The 23,736-nt window shown below is 41.7% G+C and overlaps 1 protein-coding gene across 1 annotated transcript in view; it reads right to left on the bottom strand.

Moving 5' to 3' along the window:
* The window catches only part of RSPO2 (R-spondin 2), a 101,527-nt gene extending 83,807 nt beyond the window's left edge, over positions 1-17,720 (bottom strand). The window contains exon 1 of the mRNA XM_058026951.1: positions 17,207-17,720. Within this exon, the coding sequence (XP_057882934.1) occupies positions 17,207-17,300 (94 nt within the window). The 5' untranslated portion in view covers positions 17,301-17,720. The remainder of the gene's footprint in view (positions 1-17,206) is intronic.
* Positions 17,721-23,736: the final 6,016 nt, after the last annotated feature.

Raw genomic sequence — 23,736 nt, 5'->3', positions numbered from 1 at the left:
TGCTTAGTACACTCCAACTATCATGTTCTAGGCTGCACACTACATATCTGGTTGGCATTAAAGTGCATAATGAAGAACATATTTGCATCCTGTATTTTTCCAGTTTTAATCACTATATTACAGGCTTAACAGGCTTACAGTTCATGTCAGGAGCCAAATTGCTCTAATAAAATATGAAGCATTTATCTACTGAGAGGCTGAAAAGAGCAAAGTTTGTTTATTGCCAAGTCTGAAACAATGCTAACTAGAGCGTGTGTTACCTAATCTCATTCATGCCTATAAGATTTTACATGCCAAGTCTAAACTGAATAAATAAAATTCAGAAACTTGAAGGAAATCCCATTCTCTTATTTTTATTGAGCATTAGTAACAAGCTTGCCTCTGCACTGGAAATAGCCTGTTTTCCAGCTCACTTCAGCTACACCTAAGGCACCTAAGCCTAAGGTAATCTATAATCTATGAAAAATGTGAAAACTACTGGGCAAATTAGCAAAGGAGAACAGTCCTACCAGGACCCAGGAAAAGCACTGGATAAGCAAACACATCCAAAGGTTGTAACATTTCATCTGACACTTGTAAACCAATGGTAATATTCTCATTCCACCCAGGTCAGCATAAGATGAGCAATTCATCTCACAGGGCCGGAATTCTCCCTATATCTTTGCCCTAAGAAACTTACTTTGCTTAATTTAAGCAAATTGAAATACTATGCACTAAAGTCTGAGCGTGAGATTCTGACCATTGTGGTGCTTTTAGGAAGAAAGCTTCCAAAGAACATGCCAGACAAAAGCACTAAAAGAAGAAAACACGGAGTGCTGAGGAAAAGATCTTCCAAGTCATAAATATGCGAACAAAAAAAAAGCATGTAGCAGAATGCAAGCAAAACCAAAATACTAGACAACAGAATTTAATTTATTTCTCAGATGTGCAGAGTCTTCACCACTGTAGAGCTGCTGCAAGACTATGCAAGGAGTAAATGTCCCATTTTCCAGAAAAAGAAATGTGGATACAGGACATTTTCTGAACAACTTCACCAAGGTCACATATGCTGAGAATCAGGAAATTAAAATATACTTTCTGTGCACCTGAGAGAGTTCCTTATCACTGCAGTCATCCTGCTCTGAATATTTAGCAAAACCAAACAATCATTGCAAAACCATAATTCATAGAACTCCTTAAAAAACTCAAATTATTAGATTTAAAAACTTGAAAAATTCCTACGAAGTTATATTCCAAGACAAAAATGAACCAATGCAACCACTCTCAAAAAGGACAGGTTTTTTAGATGTTGGGAGAGAAGAAGGTGATATTTCAAATAAATATGGAAATTTTAGTGATATGCTCTGAGAAAATTCTGGATTTGCAGGCAAACAAAAGAGTTCATAGACACTTGGACAAACAGAGAAGGAAGAACAAATGTTATTTATGCTGCCATAGCCACACATGGCTGAGAAGAAAAGCAGAAAACAATTTAACTATAAAGGGGAAGGTAGAAGAGCAGAATAGGTGTCTTTAAACATAGTAGAGAAACACTAGATTGAAAAATTAGAACTCTGAAAATATGAAAGTATTTGATTTAGAAAAAGATATATGAAAAATACAACTCAAACTGAATGTTTCCACACTCACAAACCTACACTTAGCTGCAGGACATCACTTTAATTCAATCCAACATCCCTGAGCTTTATACCCTGCTTGTACTCTCCACATTCAAAACATCCACCAAACCTTCTGTCATCCTCCCTGTTGTCAACCCCAGGCACCAGAGTCTGAAACTTCAAAGACAATGGACCAGACTTAGAAATCTTGAACTAGAACAGATGGAGCATATTTGCTTTTCAGATGTATTCATATTGCTATCTCCACATCTTGCAGGAATAGTATTAAAAATGAAATTAAATGTACTAGCTGCTGTATTTCAGATCCACTTAAATCACAGCAGGCTGGGTGTCATCCTGAAAAATGGCACTTAATGACTACTGGGCTTTTTTAAATTGAAATGAGAATTCCCTCGTAAAGAAGATAAAAATGTATTATATTTACCTATCTACTCCAAGTGTTTAGCATTCAGTACATTTCAAGCAGAAATTAGAATTAGTATTTGGCAAGGGCCTATTGATTTTTTTTTCCCATGATTCCATGGAAATGCAAATACTGTCTTAAAACCAGACATGTCATATGTTTCTAAAAAACTAAAAGTTACTTGGCTGACATTACACAGCTTACGTTTGCAAAGTGAATAATGAGAGACTGGAGAATTAAAGAAAAGAGAGTGGAAGCCCTGAGGAGGCAAAGACAAAAATGGTATCTCCTTATATTCTTAATACAAGAAATATACATTTCTTAATTTTGGGAGTACCTTAAATTTTTAAAGCTATGTTTCGACTTTAAGATAAGGTAAATTTAAGTGTTCAGCCTAGTAACTCTAACTGTGGGCCTCTTTGAGATATCCTCATTTCACAGCCCAGTTCTGAGGTATCTGATAACATAGTTACCTCAGTTTGGAAGGAAATTAAATATAATTTGGGTGATTTTTTGAGAGTACATAGATTCTTCATATAGCAATTAAATCAGACTGCTGGAAATACCTACCTTCAATTGAAGAGCTCCATCCTTTGTATCTGAAAGTTTAAATGTCAGGATAAAACCCCATTAAATACTTTCAGACACTTACCTAGTAATGAAGAGAGGCAGTAGTAGTTTCTGCACCCTACAGAGCACTGATGCAGAGTCAAACAGATTTTGCTATCTCAGTTCTGATAGACATGACAGCGCAAAAGACTTCATATTAGATAGAGCAAGCACTTTCTAAAGCGCCTAAATCATTGCCATGAATGCAATGTTCTACATGCTGGAGTGTGTTCAGTCAATAAACTTGGAGGCAGGAAACTTATTTATGTGCTTATTATCCTTCATAATAACCATATAAATGCCTAGAGATTAACACTCTAGGACCTGTTAGCCATGCATATCACTGATATAATTTAAACTGCATTGTGATAAAACACTACCCTCTACACCAGAGGTACTGAGGCACTGAAGGGAAAGACAGACCTGCAGTGCCTGCTTGAGCTGATCAACATTTATTTAAAAAAAAATAACAGAGAGAGGAAAAAAACTTGTACCCACACATGCAAATCTGTTATGGGGTGGTGGGGTAGAAGGATCTGGTTTTAAACACACTGACCAGCTCTGTTGGTAAGAGAACCAGGCACCTTGGATTCAAATTTCATGCTCTCACCACTAAACCACAATCCCTGCAGAGCATTTAAGTAAAGCTGTAAAATGGAACATCAAACAGCAAATGCAAAGCTCTAGGATGTACTTGAATATTATCAAGAGCATTCAGCTAATCAGATTTCATCTTAGCTAAAAATACATAAACAAAAGAAAAATTATTCCACACAGTAGAGTATGATGGGGATCTCTACATGATTACTACAAGGAAAGTGTTTCTGTTACAAATGAAGAATGAATGAAAAAAAGGAAACAAATATATAAAAAGCAGTGATAACCTTGTTTGTGGCTAAACAAAATGGTCAAATCTTAGTTACAATTTCATGATTTAGTGGTATGAGATGCAAATGCAAAAGAAGGTTAACTCTAAATAGTTCTGACATTTAATCATTGCAATCTAAGTCTCTTGAGAGACATGCTATTCCTCCACAGCACTGCATTTCATTGTGTGCTTTTTCTCAGTACATATCCACCAAACTCAACTGTGACTCACGGTATTTTTAAGATCAAGCCCATGCTATGCTGAACCCCAAAAATATAAACTCAATTAACATTTTGTATAGAAAAAGAAATTTTTCAACAAAAATTTTACATGGAAATCTTCATACTGACCAAAAGCATTGCTCACTCCAGCAGCAGTCAGTGCTTTAGAGGAAGGTATCAGAAACCTCCTGTTGGTAAAGGCAAATTTATCTCCCAACTAAGAATATTCCCAGTCTGTGATGCTCAAGTCTATATCTAGAAGCATGAGATTAAGTAATTCCTCTAAAAACCCTATAATTTTAATTTTAAAATTTGTAATTTTTTACTGCTATGTAGAAGTATTACCTACTTTACCTTTCAATAGTCAGACTTCAGATTTAGCAGGAATGGCTGTAGGGGCCTGCTGTGGTGAACATCTGTCTAGCTGCATAATGTTGGCACAACAGTCATTTAATTTTCTTCAACCCCTATCTCAATTCTGTAGCAGACTTGAATAAAACAAGAATATCACTTGTGACTTGTTTTTTCAGAGTTACTAAGCATCTCCAGTTGTCATTCTCATTTATTTCATTTTGTAACCCCAGGACTCCATTTCCACACCTATGAGACACTCATCACTTCAAAGAAGTGCATGGGAAAGCACTCTGAGCACTCTAAAACACTATCACAAAACAGAAGAACACATGATTTTTCAAAAACACAATCACAGTAATCATGTTATTAAGAATAAGGTCACTGGGTTTGCTAACACCACATAATCAGAAAGCAAATACCATGGTGGATGAGGTACCATTGCTACCAACTACTCCACTGGGTCTTCTCTTGGAATTGGAAGTGCCGGTGCATGAATTTTTTGAAGCTGTCCACATCTATGGATATGAACTACACGTGTAGCTGCTTATCAGCCAGAGTGCATACACTGAGCTCCCAGCAAAGATAAAAGCAACAGAATGCAGATGAAAAAAATGTTGACTTTAGTAATTAGAAAAAGCCAGCTGCAGCTAATAAGGAGAAGGAATGTTAAACTGAGACCTTTTAATTTTTTTTTTAAACTTATTACATCTGAGACACAGAAGCCAAGTAAATCACTGGACTCTTTCACTCTATGACTGCTGGTAGAGAACTGTGCATAGAAAAACCACTGTAGTTGATCTGGTAGGAACACAAGCCCTAAATGGAGGTCTTCACTCAGGTCAAGCTTTGGCAAATTCTAATCCTTCTCAGGTGACATTACATGTATTCAACCACATCCAGTTGATCTCTTCAAATATTTTCCTTCCTCTCCTCCTTAAGCCTTCCAGAGTGTGTTTAAGTAGCACAGACTAATGTTATTTTACCCAATGAGCCTCATGTTACATAAGGCTCAATATGCAGCAGTTTCACTTAGTTACTGCTTGGAAAGCAGTTAGAGAAAAGCCTCTTCCAAAGCTGAAATAAACCCCTACATATTGATGCCACTGCTAATTACAATAACTGAAATAAAAGTTGAAAACAGCAACACTTTTTCCAGGAGTCTGATGAAAGAGTTAAATTAAAGAGTTCTCAAATATAGCATCAGCAAATTGACAACAATATCCCAGAGCAAGCACCATTTCAGGAATAGCCACTGTGCCTGAGAGAGATTGACATCATCCCCAGATTTACAACAAAATGAGGGAGACCAGAGTTAGGTTTAGTATATTAATTATTACATTCACAATACACTCTTTGTTATCTGTAAATATTACAGATAACAGAGAAGAAAAATGGGGGAGAAAGGAACTGATGGGATAGAAAACCACCAGGACATAGAATCCCATTTCTTATGACAACCAGTGCTACTGCTAAATACTAAGAATCTTCTTTGGGTTGATTTTAGTATTCCAACAACATTAAGGGGATTGCAACTGTGCATGATTCTGTCACTTATCCTAAGGATTTCTAAAAGGAATGAATTGTCTGTTTCCTCTCCACAGCTGGCTATTACTAAAAAGAAAAAAGCAGGCTCAAGCCAGGTACCCAATAGATTTCCAAACTCTCTTTCACAGAATGGCTGAAGTTGGAAGGAACTTCTGGAGGTTAAAAAGAACCATTTGGTCCAATTGTCCTATTCAAGTAGGGCCAGACCAATGCAGCTGCCCAGGACCACATGTGGATGACTTTTGAGTATATCCAAGGACAGAGACTCCACAACCTCTCTGGACAACACATATCAGTCCTCAGTGACCCTCACTGTGAAAAAGTCTTTCCTGATGTTCAGAGGGTACCTTCTGTGTTTCAGTTTGTGCTCATTGTTTCTTGTTCTGTCACTGAGCACCAGGCAAGAGCCTGGCCCTGACCTAATTGCACCCTCCCATTCAGCTACATTGATGAGAACCAGAACCCCTTTGTGCCTTCTCAGGGCTGAACAGTCCCAGCTCTCTCAACCTTTCCTCACAGGAGAGATGCTCCAGTCCAATAATCATCTTCGTGTTCTTTTGTTGAACTCTCTCTAGTGCTGTGGAGCCCAGAGAAGGGCTGAGTTTGAAAATCATGTGTTATTCTATTTTGTGATAGTGTTTTAGAGTGCTCAGAGTGTTTTCCCTCTGAAGTGATGGGTGTCTCATAGGTGTGGAAATGGAGTCCTGGGGTTACAAAATAGTCACCATAGCTGACTAAGGGGGAATGATGCCCTGCTGGCAATCCAAAACTCCAGGAGCCTTCCTTGCAGCAGGGGAACATTGCTGGCTCACGCTCAGCACAGCACCCACCATGTCCCCCAGAGCCTTTCCTGCTGATTGCCCCCCAGCCTCCAGTGATGTCTGGGGCTGCTCTTTCCCAGGCGCAGGGCTCTGAATGTCTTGTAGAACTTTGGGAGGTTTCTTTTGATTTCTCCAGCTTGTTGATATCCCCTGGGCTGGGGGTATTTTCCAGAATACTGCTGGCACAAGATGCAATTAACAAGACATTTTTAGCAGAAGAACAGACAGTATAATCCTCTCCTTGTACTCAAAGCTGAGCAAAACTAGATTCCCTCTGATATAATACACAAGTCTTTGTCTTGGGTCACAAAAGAGATGGATAGAGCATATACAGCACAAATGCAGAACAATAACAGAAAAAATGGTCTTTCTTGCTCAAAGAGATATGGATGAGGATGAACACTAATCTGAAATAGAGAAAATACTTATTTTTTGTGCAAGTACATGCCCTCAGCACAGAGGGGCTAAATAATCCAGGGGATATGGATGAATCTGAGAATCAAAACTACAGATCAGATGCCCAGCTTTGTACACTAATAAAAAAGGTTATTGTATGCCTCATCTTCTTCTCCATGTGTCAGTTTTATTTACCTGAATCCTTCAAAAGGAGTATATATATTTTTACTACTTCACATCTGTACAACACTAGACTAGGTGGTCTACAAGTTCTGTTCACCTAAACATAAGATTTTGCAGATTTTCTTCTCAGTTTCACACCACACATTTTGCATCAAAGAAAATCATAGTTGCTACTTCTATAAGAATCTCCATTACAAAACCCAAACCAACCAAAAAAAAAAAAAAAAAACCAAGCAAAGAAACAGAGTAAAGTGGAATCAAAGTAAGCTTTACAGAAAACCAAAAAAAAGTAACTTTAAACACTACAAAAAATATTGGAGATCCCTCTCATTTTAATTCCTAACTACAGCCATAAGCATTTCCTAAAACTAAATTCCAAAACAACTTTGAAGGCCACAGACAAAATTCAGCAAACTCTGCAACTAATAAAAGAATTATGATAACTACTTGGAATTCTGCAGTTCCATTATAGCTAAAAAGAGAAATCATGACCCAGCATCAGCTCAGCATCAGCAAAGATGCTGCATTCCAGCATATTGCAATAGTGCTGTAAGAAATAGAGTTGGAAACTAAAGCACCTGTCTAGAAGCACCACTTCAATTAGATACTGACATTATTTACATCCCTACTGCCATAAGATTTCACACTGGAAAGCTGTTTATCATTTACAGAAAGGAAGAATTTATCTTCTGTTACCATTTTCATGGATGTATATATATATGATGAGTATGTATATGAACATACATATGAACATATGAGCCACAAGCTTTACAGGTAGGAAGACAAACAAAACAGATAGATTTGCTTCTGATATTCTCAAGGTACCCTCTTACCAGGGAGGCAGAATTCCCAACACTGAACCATGTCAGGTAAAACCAAACATATAATGTATAATAATGACTGTATGCACGTACAATCATTATTTGCTGAACAACTTAAAAAAGACCAAGACAGATGCATGCAGGCCAGGCATATTTTGCATGGCCCAGGAAAGAAACTTAAGTTGAAGAACTGTCCTGCTGCCACAGGAGTACATCACAACAGCAAAGGCACACAGCTACCCTACTCCAAAAGGTGCCTTCCCTCAGAGAGTCAGCTTTCCCTGCACTCAACAAAGTAGGGGAGAGAACGCTGACCATTTTGGAGGAGATAGGAGAGCAAATTTAGAGGTAGAATCCCCTCCTGAGAATGTCCCCAGTGAAAATAACACACATAACCTGATGCCAACTAATAAATAAGCAAATGCTCTCTGAAACGCTCTTTAGGTTTAGGTTTCTTGCAAGACTGAAACATCTCAGATCAGAGGTTGGTTGTAAGTACTGTACAATAATTGCTAAAAGCTTTATTAAAACTGAAACCAGCAGCTGCGGTGTTGTGCTGTGAACAGAACCTCGTGTGCAAAGTGATTGTGCCAGCTCACAGTTACTCTTGCTGAGTCAAAACTGAACCCGTGCCCATCACATTATTAGTGTGCATTGTGCAAAATGAGATGTGAACCAAGTCTGAACTAGCTCACATGAAGGGACAAAGAAAATGCCTGCTATGGGAAGGGAATCCAGGCAGATTTCTGATTTCTTCTCTGGTGACCTTAGTTCAGAGTCTGTCATGTCAGCAGGATCAGCACTGCAGGGCCTCAGCTCAGCTGGGATGCTCAAGTACCATCTCAATATAGATAAAGCAAAAGATGATGGAACTTTAGTGCCCATTCAAAAGAGTCACAGCCACATGCTTGGCAGTGGAAACACTGTCTAAGTTGGAAGGTTTATAATAAAAACATATGGTATCTACCAAAATTTTTGAGTAATTCCAGAAAGAAGGGCAAATCAGTAACATCTATCTCTAATAAGCACAGCTGCTGTTTCAGTTGTTTCCATCTTGCCCATAATGTTTTGGTATGGATGTGATGGGTGTTGTCAGTGCTGCTATACACGTGCAGATGAATCTGTGCATGCACAACAGCCATTTGTCTGATGTGGCCAGTTTGGGGTTTTTTTGGTATTCCAAAGGTGGCAACCATACGCTGAGAAGACCATACATTACTGCAGAGCGTATGTTTGGGTGCAACATATTTCAGCCAGCATTTCAACTCGAAAAAGAAAATAATGTGCTTGGATCAGGAAGTTTTTATTTTATGGCAACACTGCACAAATACATTTGTCCCTTTGCAGTGTAAAAGCAGTGCAAGTCTTCCAAGATAAAAAGGCACAAACACTGTCTTCCTTGCTGCACATGGTCTGCTTTGCAGTTAGTGCTCATGCAACTGTCCAGTGATCAAAAAAAAAAAAACCTTAAAAGCCAACATCACAAACATTACTTATCTTCAAATCCCTTCCTCCACCTCACTACATCCATGTTTGGGTTCAGTTTTCATCACAATGGAGAAAATCTTGACCATACTCACAAAAAATAATAGATAAAATTTTTTGCAAGGTAAATTTCACACTCAGTCCCTAAACCATATGCTTTTGATTATTTTTAGATTTAAATCCTAGAGAGAAAAAATATTTTTACAAACAGAAAATCACAGTAAAAGTACTTTCATTTTTGGATATATGTTAATTGTACATGAGATTTGCCATTATCCTTATCAAATCACACACAACTCCACTGAAAGTGTGAGGGGCGGGGAGGGTGGTGTTTGAAACAAAATTACAGAACTGCACACCTCTTCTAAATATTCTGTGTGTAACTTGCAATTCCTTATACTTCCCTAGTTACAGTTATAGCCATCCCATAATATCAACAAAAAAGGAAGGAATGAAGACAACATTTCCTCACAGAAGGACAAAATCTTAGAGATACATCAAGTACTTGGCTCTACTGAAATCTGTATTTCAAAAAGAAATGCAAAACAGATTAATTACTGAAACAAAGAGCATGAAGGGTTTTTGTACTTCTCACCAGATCTTAAAAACCACCCATTGATCAGATAATCAAGGTACCTTAAATACTAATTGCTTCTCTGCTTTCCCATAAAAATTAATCTCTTCCCCACACTATAGTTCTATTCCTTCTTTTATATCCTTTTGCACATTCAAGTCCACAAACAAGAAGAAATTTCAGAAAATTTAACTGCCAATCTTTCATATGCTGTCCACTAAAAAAAACTTTAAGCCTAAATTCCAATTTAAGTAACAAGCACTTGCATCAAGATAGGATAAGATTAAAGCAGAGCTATACAAGTTCACTGGAGTGTTTCATTCAAGGGTATTTAGGTGGAAACACAAGGATGAGACAGTGTCATCTCTACACATCCAGAAGATGCTAGCAGCTTCTCCATGGACCACAGTTTGACAGACAAAGGTCAGAGAGGTGTGCAGCTCTTTGAAATCAAAGTGCTAAGGCATAGAAATCCCAAAGTAAGGACATACAACTAAAGTCTCAAATCCTTTTCAGCTCAGAGGAAAATCTACAGAGGAAAATATCATAGTCCATCATTTCACAGGAGTTACACTTGTCATCTCCATTCCATGTTCAGAACACAGGTTTCACACCAATTAGGTATTTTGAAATAGTATTATGTATAAATACCAATTTATTTTAATTCCTCCATCCCACCCACCCCCTCCACTGCAGCAACTTCATCAGAAAAGTGACATTAGAGAATTGGCAAACTTATGCTTTCACTCTTGCCTTTGCTGTGCTTTACAGTGTGCTGTATCACCATCTGCCTTTTTGGGGCAAACAGAGACCACCACCCTGATCCATTTCAACTTCATTTCTCCTCAGAGTTTTGAAAAGTATTTGCAGAAATTGAGAGGAACCCCACACAGAGAGAGTAAAGTGGCACAGCTGGAATTCAAGTCATACTTACAAGGGCCCTCACTGCCCACAGATACGCAAAACTCAACAAGTGTAACACTGAAGTCTGACCAGTAAGTGGTCATCATGGGTGGAGCTGCCTGGACAAAGCCATCGAGTAGGCAGGAAAGAGAGCTCTGCATCTGCCCTGTGGTGCTCACCAGCAGCAGGATCCAAGTGACACTTCAACACCTCCCTTCCTAAGATGTATTTGTTAGAATCCACGTATCAAAATGTGATACCAAGTCTATTCCATCTTCTACGCCAAAAATAACTTGGGAACAGGTTTAAACCCACCACTGCTGTCCCAAAAAGTGATAGATTTACTCCTCTTGCACAAAATTGCTTTGCAGCACCACACTGACACCAAAGCATTACATCTGCATTACTACAAATACAACAAGTATACAAACCATGGCAGCACCTAATTTCAGTTTCTAAAGCAGTCCATGATGAAAGGACCAAGCTGTTACATTTGTGCCTTACCAACAGCCAATACTTATGAAGTCATGCTCTTCACTAAGAAAAGGATTAGCAAACACTTGGAGCCTAGACAAATACAGAAGGTTCTCCAACTGTGCCTGAACAAAACTTTGAGGTGAAAAGAAAAGGCATGCTTGAGGAACTGAATTTATTAAAAAATACCTGAAACTAAATCAATCTCTAACGCAGGAGAGATAAGAACTTTCAGGGACTGTATCTGTTAAAGTTAAGAGCTGCACCAACATTTAATTTTAATATAGGTAGTGGATCCTTTCTCATTAAAGGCTGATTTCAATTTAGTACAGGGGCTAACACTAAAGACATATACAGCTGAACCACACTTCAATTACAGATAAAGGTAATTAAGTAACTTTATTTAGTTAGGGGTATGCTTTATCTGATCAAAGGCAGGCATCTACCATGGGATGAGTTAAATTGTACCAATGGTTTGATGGACTGCACCAGCTAGATCAATCATAAAAGAGCACATTGACCTTCATGTTCCAGATAGTTACCTGTAGTCACATGAATCCCTCCCCAGAATTCAAAATCAAGGATGCATTTTTGGAAAGGATGTTATGGTAAATTATAAGCTTTCAAGTTGGAGATATGGTAAGTTGGGCAATGTTTTCAGCCTGTGATGATTTCCAGGTTTGACTAGACAGTCCCTCTAGTTAGCTTAAGGTTTTGTTATTATAAAAAATCTAGATTATCAGAAATGAAATGCAGGCCTCCATGGGGTAGTCAGAGTCTTGGCAGAAAGAGCAAGAGAAAGACAAAACCCAACAAAGAAAACAGCCCTTTATATCTTTATTCTTTGAATTTTAATCACAAACACCTCTTCCACTTTCTACCTTTTAAATAATTTCATATTTTCCATATTTTAAAGGCAGCTTACGTAAACAACACAATGCTAACATACTTTAACATAGTAATTATGCTGGCCTGTATATTGTAAATGACACATTGAATTGAGAAACTGCATTCTTGCTTTTATCATCATAATGACCCCATACTAGTGTAAAAACTCCCTTTCAGTATCTGTCATGCATTTTGAGCTGCTTTAGTGAGAGTTTTCATCCAAGCCTTATAAAATCCCCTCCATCCCCTAAAAGGGGAAAATATACAGTTAAGACAAGTTTATCAAGCGTACAAATCTAAGCACTTTATCATAGTGTAAATCTTACCGCAGGTTTTAGCACAAAAGCATGGACACAGACCTCAAGGTCTGATCAGGCACACCCATCTAGCCCAGCATCCTAAACCCAAGTGACCCATAATGGGACCTAAAGGGGTGGATGCAGGCAAGGAAAAGCACACACAGCCCAACACTGTGCCAGAACATGTTCCCCAATTCTAGCTCCCCCAGTAACAGGTCTTGGGACACCTAAAGGTGCCAAATGCACAGGACCTGCCCCAAGATATTCTGCCCAGCCTCTGCTGGCTAAAGAGAGTCGCGTACATACCAAGCCCAGAAGGAGATGTTTTAAATATTATAAGCAGCACTAAAAGCCAACTTTGGGAAGTGAATCAAACACCCTAACCTTAGAGGTCTATTTTGACAGTGAATCCTGCTCTTGGTGCTTTGAGCATTCTCCTGCAAATCTTCACAATCTGTTTGAGCATTGCTTATCCTCAGTAACACTGACTGCATCATTAGCTAGTTTAGTATTCAGTCATTCACACAGAAATTTTGATTTCCGTCAGTTTAAGACAGTAATAAGTGTAAATAGCCAAAGGTTTAAAAGTTGTGACTTTTCAATGGTTACAGGGTTTGGATATTCTATTGCTGTAGTAACAATGTATGTATAAAGAACGATCAGTAACTATCCTGAGTACAGGCCTGAGGAACAGAAGCTATGTTCCAAAGCATTTCTCCAGACCATGAGTGCCTGGTAAATTACCACTTGTGTTAGCACAACTCAGTTCTTTCACAGGTTCTGTTACAACTGCTTAATGTCACACCTGAGAAAAAAAAGTGTCTCAAAGTACTGCTTCCACATAGAATTTTAAGTCTTAACCTGGAGATAAAAAAGTTAACTGTCCTTCAAACATAAAACATGTTTCAACCTCAAAGAGAGGAGATAGCTAATAACAGCTAGGATATTTGGATAATGCTAGAAATTAAAAGTCATGTAGTATGACATTTTTGAGATAAATTTCTCTTTAGGAGCTAGCCCAGTCCTTGTAAAAGTAGATGTGGTATTTATTTCAGTCAAGTTTATCCAACAGAGTTTCTTTTTCTCTAATGCTTAAATCATCTATCTTTCCCAAAGCTTGACCATACAATCCAGCTGAGACAGGTTCCAAGATTATCCCAGGTAAATACCTTGATAGGAAAGCTAAATCACAATCCCCAATATCCAAGCAGGTTTTTCTTCTAGTTGAAAATCCATGTAACAATTTCCTATAATAATAACAGGTTTGTAGTCAGGATTCCCATCTTCTATTAAGATGATAAAAATTTATTTGACATATTTTTGAACCCAGTGAATGTGCCCCTCCATATATTCATATTCTTCAATAAATGCTGTGCACAAAGCTGTATTGAGGTCTGAGAAACACTTAGGAAATTTCCTGCCCCAGGCACTCCTCCTGTTTCCACCTGTGTATATTTTGCCATCACCACTGTCACTCCTTAGTCACTCGTGGCCACAGGTGTTCCTCTTTTATGTACCTCTAACACAGAGTGTAAGCATGTAGAAGATAAGTATTCACCTTAGCCCTCATGACACTCCATGAATAGGACCTGAATGGAAAGACACAGGTTTTGAGTACTTGGATACTGTGGTTTTACAGCCACGGGTTTTGAGTACTTGGATATAACCAACTTCTGGTTTAACTGTGTGAATGTGTCCCATTCGCATTTTTTATTACTCCAACATTGGTCTTACAAACTGTAGAGAGCCTCTCTGTGGACTCCTGAGTTTCCCCATCAATGCAGGCACTGACTGCTATCATATTGACTTTTTTCCCCTTGGGGAATTTTGCTAGGATCTGGTGTTTGATGGCTGTTTATAATGATCCCTATATTCTCTTCTGTCAAAACTTTTGCAGAATACCATCATGCCTCCCTGAGAGTCTCCATTCCCATGCACCCCCATTTTACCCTGTGGTACTCTTTGGAAAAGTTGTTTTCATTACATCTCAAAGGGGAAAACACACTGGTCTTTCATGTACCCTGTGATATTCAGTGAAATGCTAAGACATGAAGCTGCCCATCTTATAATGATTGCTAAAAGAGAAATCTGAAAAATAAATATAAATTTTCATTGAAGAAGGCTTACAAGAGAAACAAAAAGCCAAGTTATACAATTCAAGAAGAAAAGGAAAGATTAGGCTAAACCAGCTGTGATATTACACCACCCAGCTTTCAGCTAGGCAACCCTTAAATGGCTTTTCAAATATCTCCTGCAGGAAAGGCAAAAAGGCCTCAATTCTGCTCAGGGCAGCAACTTCCAGAGGGAGAATTTGGTGAGGTGTTTTAAGGAAAGTAAGGTTCTGTTCTGACCAACTATGCAAAGCAATATTCTAATGAGCTGAAAAAGTAACTAAGAGCAGCAGTGGAATAAGTAGAGCCTGTTGATTATTACGTATTTATCAGAAAAAAATTAGTGAAGTGACATTAACTAGCAAAACGCAAATCAGTGCAAGGTAGGAACCACTTTCTAAACCTTATTTTATTATTCTGCTTCTACTGCAATGTTGCAAGCCTTGATTTGGGAAAGGGTTGCAAGCAGATGGAAAATGAGGAATCCTGGGAACATCTCCCCAATTTTACTTAAGTCTTCTTTACTAGCGTATTCTACACCAGCAACAAATCCAAGCAAACGCCAATACAGGCATATACACTTAAACTTTATTGTACATTTAGCTGCTTTAAAAAAATCAGCTACACATGATATTTGCCCATAATTCCAGACGGGATGTAATTGATTCCTACCACACACGAGACTTAATCTATGCCAAAAATTGTAGTTCATTAAGAAAACGATATTATGGAGCATCTGAGATCATGTAACAGACAAAACAGAATGCCAGAGAACTTTTAACTGCCAGTACCCCACAGTGACTGCCTGATTATTTGCAGATGGGATACGGAAAAATTGTGAAATTATTGGAATTTTGAGTCATGTACGAAAGCATTACTTCAGACTGGATGTGTCATGACAAATACCTATTATAATTTGAATACATTCTTAGATTGTGCTTTCAGTGCTTAGAACTAGCTATGCTTACTTCTTTATACTTATTAACTGAAAAAGACTGCATTCTTCAAAGCCCAAAACAAAGCCCATAGGTGATGGCACAAAATAGAACCAGTAAGTCAACTGTCAATACTGATCGTATTTATCCAATAATTAAACTAAAAACTAATTTAAATCAATCTCCTTTGAAAAAGCCAACTGTTCAACAAGCACAACAATTGGTCTAGGATCAATCAGTGAACATGAGATCAATTAAAACCAGCTTAAGTTTTTGTAAGAGGACAATTCACACAACTTGAGTTAGATGTCTATTCATTTCAGTACTCCCACAATGCAGCCCTTAAGCTCTGTTGTAAAGCAGAAATACCACTATCACCCTCCGCTGTCTAGCCAGCACTCTAAGTAGTTCCACATTTAATTAAAGACACAGTATACCCTTTGTTAGCACAGATAGTCTGGTCACTTTAAAGGACTGCTATCGTTTTAGCCACACACACACATAAATTAAACTCTGGAAATCATCAAAACCAAACTGCCTTACGATTTTATTTGCACCTACTCTGAAAGAGATATACGCACAAAAGCGCAAACTATTTTCTTCATACAGTTTTATTGCTATTTGTAGCAGCTTAACACTGGAGATGTTAAGTCCCTCCCCTTCCAAATAATACCACTAAAAGTGCAATTCTTTCAGAAATTTCTCAGCAGCTTGAGCCACCTGATTTTCAGCGAACTTTAGAAATGTGAAGAGGATGCATGGCCAAGAAAATAACAGCAAAAGGGACAGAAAATATTAATTCATAATATGTGGATAATGAAACATTTTATAATAAGGTGAACCTCCCCACCACTCAAAAAAAAAAAAAAAAAAAAAAAAAAAAGTAAAAAAGCAACAGCCGAAGCCTCGGCCAGGCTGCCAGCCGGAAGGCGCTGCAGTAACCTCTCCGTCCACACGGGAGCTGTACTGGCATATTGCACCGCTGCGGCTCAGAGCTCCGGCATCCCGACATCAGCGTTTAGGGAAAAACCGATGGAGCCCCAACGCACCGTTTATGTCTTTTCCTCAAAGGGATCCGCACGTTTTCAGCAGAGCTGGCGGCACAGCACTGCCCCGGCGCTGGGCACGGCGCAGCGCTCTCCAAGCCCCGCGGGAAGGGCACGGCGGTACCGGAGGATGGAGGGGAGAAGCCGCCTCTCTGCCTCGGAAATGCCACGGAAAGCAGCTTCCAAGTCCGTCCCGTGGACGCGCCACTCTAACTGCGCGGGCTAACAGCGATCCCCGGCAGCCGCGAGCCGCTGGACCAGGAGCGACGGCGACATGAGCGATGTGCCCTGCCCGCCTCGGGCAGCTCCCAGCGAGACCCCGGCTCCACCGGCCCCGGGGGAGGACACGCCGCGGGGCCGGGGGCAGCGCGCCTACCGCTCGGCACTCCCGTCCCCGGCTGCCCCGGGCTCCGGCCGGTCCCTTCCCATCGGAGCTCGCGTCCACGCCGCTCCTCCCGCTCCCGGCTCGCCCTCCGCGCAGGACGGCGGCGAGCAGCCCCGCGGAGCGGTGGCCGGGCGGGCACGGCCCCGCGCCCCGGCTCGGCCCCGCCACCGCCCCACGTGCCCGCGGAGCCGGAGCGCGGCTCACCTGCCGGGGAGCGGCCCTGCCCCGCGGCTGCCCCGGCCGAGCCGCCGGCGCCACTCACTCACCTCTTTTGCTGCGTCTCCAGCGGCCGGGCTGGCAGTGGCCGTAATCCATGCAGTTCAGGATGACCAAGGCAAAGGAGAAGAGGCGAAACTGCATCCTGGGCCGCTGGGTGGGCAGCCTCCTCCGGCGGCAGCGAGGGGCGGCGAGGCCGGCGGCGTGCGGGGCGACGAGGGGCCGGCGGAGGGTCGCGGGGCAGCGGCTGCCGCTGGGGACCGCAGGAGTTTACACGCTTCTCGCCGCCCTTCTCGGGCGCTGCGAACTCACCGCCGCTTCCAGCATCTCCCCTGTGCTGCGGAGAGACAGAGGTGAAAAGCCTGGACCCGGGCTCTCTTGGTCCTCCACTGCTCTGGCTCTCCCCAAAAACAAACAGACAGACAGAGAAAAATCACAGCCCGTGTCGGGGCAGGAGCGGGACCGCGGAGCGGAGTCACCGAGAGCCCCAAGCCCGTCCCACGGCGGCGGGCGAGCGCTGCCGCCGGCCCCGCGCTCCCCGGGACGGGCTGTCAGCCGGGGCACAGCGCTATTTATCCCGGCGCGGGGCGCTCCCCGCCCACACGCGCTCAGGTCGCGGCACGGCGGGGCGAAGCCGTCCCCCCCTGCCTCCCGCGGCCGCCCCGTCCCGCCGCCGGCTCCCGAGCGCGGCTCCGCTCCGCGCCGCGGGGCAGCCCCGGGCGGGCTCGGCGGGGCGGGCGGCGGGGGCTCCCGGGCACATGCAGGCGGTGTCCGCGCCGGGCCCCCGGCCGCCCGCCTCCGCCCGCTCCCTTTATGCGGCGCGGCGGGGCCGTGCGGGCTCCGCGGGGATGCGCGGGGCCCGGTACGTGGGTGGTGCCGGCCCGGCCCTCCCGCCGCACGGCCCTGGCGCCGCACGGCCCGCGCCCCCGCCTCCGCCGGGCCCTAACGCCGGCCGGCACCAGAGCCGCTGATGCTTTCGCCTGGAGGCTCTTCCTCGGCGGGCTTCTCCTCTGCCCGCAAAGACTCCTCGTCCTTTCTCTTTCTCTGCCCTGCTCACAGCCTGGGGAAACCTAGTCCTCCTCACTTCTCGCACTGCTCTCTCTTTTTTTTTTTTTTTATTTTTCCTTTCCCTTTTCTTTACTTCTTGCTAACTATGTGTTTCAAACCTGGATTTAAGACCTTGATTGATTTATTCTGCCCACCCCTCCTTGTTTCTGACTTCGTTAAGTCTGATCTCACACATTTCGAAGTCTCTTCCTTGAAACACCACTTTCATTGTCTTGCCAAGACAGCTCTGGAAGTCCTAAAGTATGACTTCAGTAAGTGATTTGTACTTGTTTCTGGCCAAATCTCTACTTGGCAAAGGTATTGTAAAGTTAGTAAAATGGGAATCCCCATAGTACAGATAAGGAAGGCTGAAATGAGGGAAACCAAGATTTTCCAAGTTAATTTAGTTTTGATACAAGAAGATCTGTTAATTCCTCATAACATCCCCTACACTGTGCCATTTATTTCTCTGCTCCTCACTCACAGCCGGTTCCCCAGCCAGGTGTGGACAGACCGTGACTCTTTGCTCGTGGTTCCCACCCCGTTGTGCCTGACCTAATGAGCCCCGTAGGACCTGGGGCTCTGTGGAGCAGGTGCAAAAGCTGGGAGGCAGCGTGGATCTGGTACGGCTGGTGCAAAGCCAGGTCTAATAAACCCAGCTAGATCCAGGATCGAGGCTGGGTCTGTGCTGGGTGTTTCTGCTCCTCCTTCTTGCCCCCTCTCCCCAAACCCCGCGCCGATAATTCTGGTGCTGAAATACCTGAGCTGCCTCGGGATGGAGCCAGCTAGGTTCTCACAAAAGCAGATGTACTCTTTCCACAGCAGAGCTGGCCTTAGAAAGAGCAGAGCTGCATTCATGTGGCGCTGTGCCTGAGCTAATATGCCGTGTTAGATCCAAGCTGGTTTTTCATCCATGGCCTGAACTGTCTAAGCACAGACAAGTGAAGTCTGACTATATGGTGTTTGCCATACCATCCTGAGACCTCCGAATTTTTTACTGCATTTATTGTATAATATTCCTCTGGAGCAGAGAAGGATCAGTATCATCAGTTTCCATACTGAAGACTGGCTTACAAAGGGGATAAATGACTTGCCTGAAATCAAAAGGGTCATATGACACTGTGTCCTGAATTTCCCAAGTTCTCAGATATTTCTGTAATCACTGTGCTACACTTTTTATATTTTTTAGTGTAGAATAGTAGCACTACATTAGTTTAATCACTAGTATAAATTACAAAGATTTTTTAAAATCACATTCCAGTAGGAATTGAGTTAATCCTCAGCAATTTTGTGGAAGATACCAAGCTGAGTGATGCAGCTGACACGCCTAAAGGGTGGGATCCATCCAAAGGGACTTGAACAAGCTTAATAAGCGGGCACATGGGAATCTCATGGGATTTAACAAGACCAAGTGCAATGTGCCCCCTGGATTGGCAGTACCAATATGAGAGCAGTCCTGCCAAGAAGGGCTTGGGGGTGCTGGCAGATGAGAGGCTGGACATCCAACAGCAATGTGCACTTGCAGCCCAGAAAGCCAAACATGTCCTGGGCTGCATCAAAAGCAGCATGGGCAGCAGGGCAACAGAGGCAATTTTATCCCTCTACTCTGCTCTCAGGAGAACCCACCTGGAATGCTGTGGGGTCCCCAGCACAGGAAAGACATGGACCTGTTGGAGTGAGTCGAGAGGAGGCCACCAAGATGATTAGAGGGATGGAGCACTTTTTCAAGAAACCCCAGGAGAATTGGAATTATTCAGTCTAGAAGAGAGAAGGCTTTGGGGTGACCTAATTGCAGCCTTCCAATATCTGAAGGGAGCCTACAAGAAAAGAGAGAATTTTTACAAGGGGCTGTAGTGACACAAGGAGGGATGTCTTCAAACTCAAAGATAGTAGTTCTATATTAGTTATTAGGAAGAAATTTTTTACTGTGAGGGTGGTGAGACACTGACACAGATTGCCCAGAGAAGCTGTGGCTGCCCCATCCCTGGAAATGCTCAAGGTTGGATGGAACTCTGAGCAACCTGGTCTAGTGTCCCTGCTCATGGCAGAAAGGTTGGAATTAAATGTTCTTTAAGGTCCCTTCCAATCCAAGCTATTTTTTCATTCTATGATAAGAGTATTTTCTGATGTAAAATATTTATTTATTATAATGTCATGATGGGGTTAGAGTGTGTGAGATTCCATTGTGCTATGCAGAACACCAGCATCTTTCAGTGTTGTCATAGTGTAAGAATTACAAAGGTGTGACCTGTCAACTAATTAACACAGATCTAAGAACTCTGTCAGTGAAGGTCAGTCTAGCTCAGTGTCAGTGGTATCCAAGCGGGTTTGGAGTGGATGCTAAGGAAAAGAATGCCAAAAAAAGGCATGTGTATATATGGTTTATGGTCTTTATTTTCCCCAATCTACTTACACAAAGAAACTTTTCTGTAAAACCTTTCACAACTGATGTCATAATTTATTTCAGTCAAGTGTGTTCAGTGTCAACTGGAGCTCTCCAAGATGTCCCTGTATCCACTCGTGTTTCATGTGACATGTTGTGTACCCTAGACGGCTAAAAGTGAGCCTTTTTGCTCTAGTACTATCTTTAGAGTATGTGCTTGCAATTTTCTGATGCAGAAATAAGAATTGTACCAGCACCCAAGAGATCTCCCAAGTTTTAATGCCAAGGAGAGAGATTTCAAAGTACAAGAGGGGGAAACCAAACATAGGTGTTAACTACACTTTTGTGAGGACTCCAGGAACTAATCTCCTTTACTGTTTCATGTCTACAAACCCGTAATTATGTGTCTTTGACTCTACAACAGCTTTCTAGAGTTTTGGAGTCCTTTTTGCAAACAGTGATATCAGGATCTCCTCACTAACACAGCTCCACTTCTGGAAGAGTCTGAAATAAAAGCATGAAAGGACTTTATGACAGGTGTCCTGCTGGCACTGAAGGTGACTGATGTCTGTCAAAGTGTGGTGTCAGTGGCCTGGAAGCCAAACCAGAGTCTGCAGAGCCCAGAACATTTTTACAGTCAGAGGGAAAAAAGTCAGGGGCTCCAAGAGATTAAAAATCAGAGGAAGGAAGAGTGCTGGGATGAGTTCTGTAGGGCATGGTAGACCTCTGTCTCTGCAGCTTCACACCAGTTACCAGAGAGGATTGAGTGTAGGTCAATGGCACCTTGTGTACCATGGCTCTAGTGAGCACTGCACTCACTCTGAGGCCAGCTTTGTCACAGGCAGGAACTGGGAGAATTATCTGAGCATGTTCAATTAACAGTCATAGAAAGAATGCTTTAGTCAAGGTCCAAGTGGATGATGTGGCAATGATTGAAATATCAGATGATGACAGTCTGGGCAACGGCTTTAGCAATGGGGATAGCTAAGAATAGGTGTATTTTACATAGATCAGTCAAATCTCTAAGCAGCCAAATGAATGCATTTGAATAGTGCTGAGATGATTCATTACACACTGTTCAGAAATCATATTATTTTCTAGAACTAAATTTCAGTTAATAGAAAATTTTTAATTTTTATGTGTTGTGCTCCACAGAGTTTTCACTGACTGTGAAAGATCTTACCTTCTACATTTCAGCTGTATTAAAGCCAAAGCACTGCTGCTTTTGCGATATAAAGTAATTGTAATTGAATCTTTCCATTCTTTATTTGGCTCCCTAAGATTTGATCTGTAAGTATTCTAACTTCATCATCTCAAAATGAGCAACACTAAGGCTTATTTTAGAAGAAATTTCTCCATATTCTTATATCTGGGCAACTCATTGCTATGTGAAAGTCATGATCTTTCCTAAGACTAGAATCTCAGCAATAACATGTAAGTCTTAGCAGCCTTACATTGCAGTAGAAAAGACATATCTTTATTTTCAGTGAAAGAAATGGACGAATCTGACAAGCTTTATATCTAATCTTCAAAAAGAAATATATCTATATAAAATCCAGCTTCAAACTTTTTATTTCCAAGTCAATTTTTTCCTTCTTTAAATTCTTAAAACACAATTCATTAGTTTTTCAAAATGTCATCTGAAATAATAATAACAATAATGGAATATTGTCTCCCCAAATCAGAGCAAGACAATTGGAGAAACACAATGTTTGGGGGCTGGAGCACTAGTCCTGTGAAGGAGAGCTGAAGAAATTGGGCTTGTTCACTCTGAAGGAGAGGATTTAGAGAAGACCAAACAGTTCCTTTCCACACCTATGAGGAGGTTACTGAGCAGGAAGTGCCAGGATCCCCATGGAGATGCTGGACAGAAGAACAGGAGACAGTGGTCATGTACTGAAACAGGGGAGATTTGTGCTGGATATAATAGAAAATTATTTTTTCTGAGGATGAACAAGAACTGGAAGCAGTTTGCCCAGACAAGTTGTGGACTGTCCTTGCTACAGCAAGGCCTTAAGCAGCCCGGTCTGGCCTCTGCTGATTGTGCTGGCTTTTAACAAGGGCTTGTACTCAGGACCCCCCAATGTCCCTGCCAGGGTTCATGATCTGTCAGTCCTATGAAACCCATGGGATCCCAAAACAGGCTGAGACGACTGCCCTGCCCACCTCTGGACACCCACATCTCTTCCATCCAAACCCTGGGGAGATTGAAACATTGTCAGCCTCCTGAAACATGATCAAACTCCTCGATTTTTAACCTCCTTGTGCAGAGTTTGCTCTTGCAGATCTTCCAACAGTGTCCATGAGTGTTTTGCCTAAAGATCAAATTCTTCAAGTCATCAAAGCTGTATGTTTTTATTAAGGGCTCAGAGAAGAAAAGATGGAGAAAAGGGGTCAACATCTCTAAAATATCAACATCTCTTCTGTGTCTCTCAAATATAATTTTCAGTTCTTTCTGAAAAAAAAAAAAAGAAAGAAATACTAAAAATAGTAAGAAAAATATATTCTAAATGGTGTGTACCCTCCTTTCCCAGTTTGGACTGGCACCACAGTACAGTTCCTGCCCACCAACTTTGGACACAGTATTTCTCTTGGAGTGTGCAAGAGCCAGTGTCCTCCTGTGTGGATGCTGCATTCTGAAGGTGAGAGTTCAAATTCCAGCCTGGCAGCTGCAGAAAATCCACTTCTTTTGGAGAATGGTGATTTTAGTTTGCCAGCATATAGGTCAGAAAATTACTGAAAAATTATTGTATACCAAAGTTCAGGCTTTCTGTTTTGCAATGCTTTTCATGGCACTACAGCTACAGAGGTTGTTTGCAACACACATATATGGGTTTAAATTTGCTCTAATGTGACCTCAACAAAATGGCTTCACAAGGATCTGGAATGCAAAGATGAAATGGTGAGCTGGTATTTGCATAGTTTTTTTACAAAGATTTTACATCATGTACCCTAAGCTTTATGCAATCACTGCTTTATCTCACTCCTCCCTCCACAAAAAATCGTAGAGTAGCTGAATTTGGAAGGGACCATGGAAGATCATCTCTTGCTCGAAGCAGAGCTAACTTCAAAGTTAGGTCAGGTTACTGAGAGCCTTATCTAGCTGAGGGTTGAAAAAGTTCAAGGTGGAAGATTCCACAGGTTCTCTGG

The sequence above is a fragment of the Melospiza georgiana genome, chromosome 1 (assembly GCF_028018845.1).
Source record: "Melospiza georgiana isolate bMelGeo1 chromosome 1, bMelGeo1.pri, whole genome shotgun sequence".
In the NCBI taxonomy this organism is placed as follows: domain Eukaryota; kingdom Metazoa; phylum Chordata; class Aves; order Passeriformes; family Passerellidae; genus Melospiza; species Melospiza georgiana.
The sequence above is the reverse complement of the archived record's forward strand: the minus strand, read 5'-3'. Positions and strand labels throughout refer to the sequence as shown.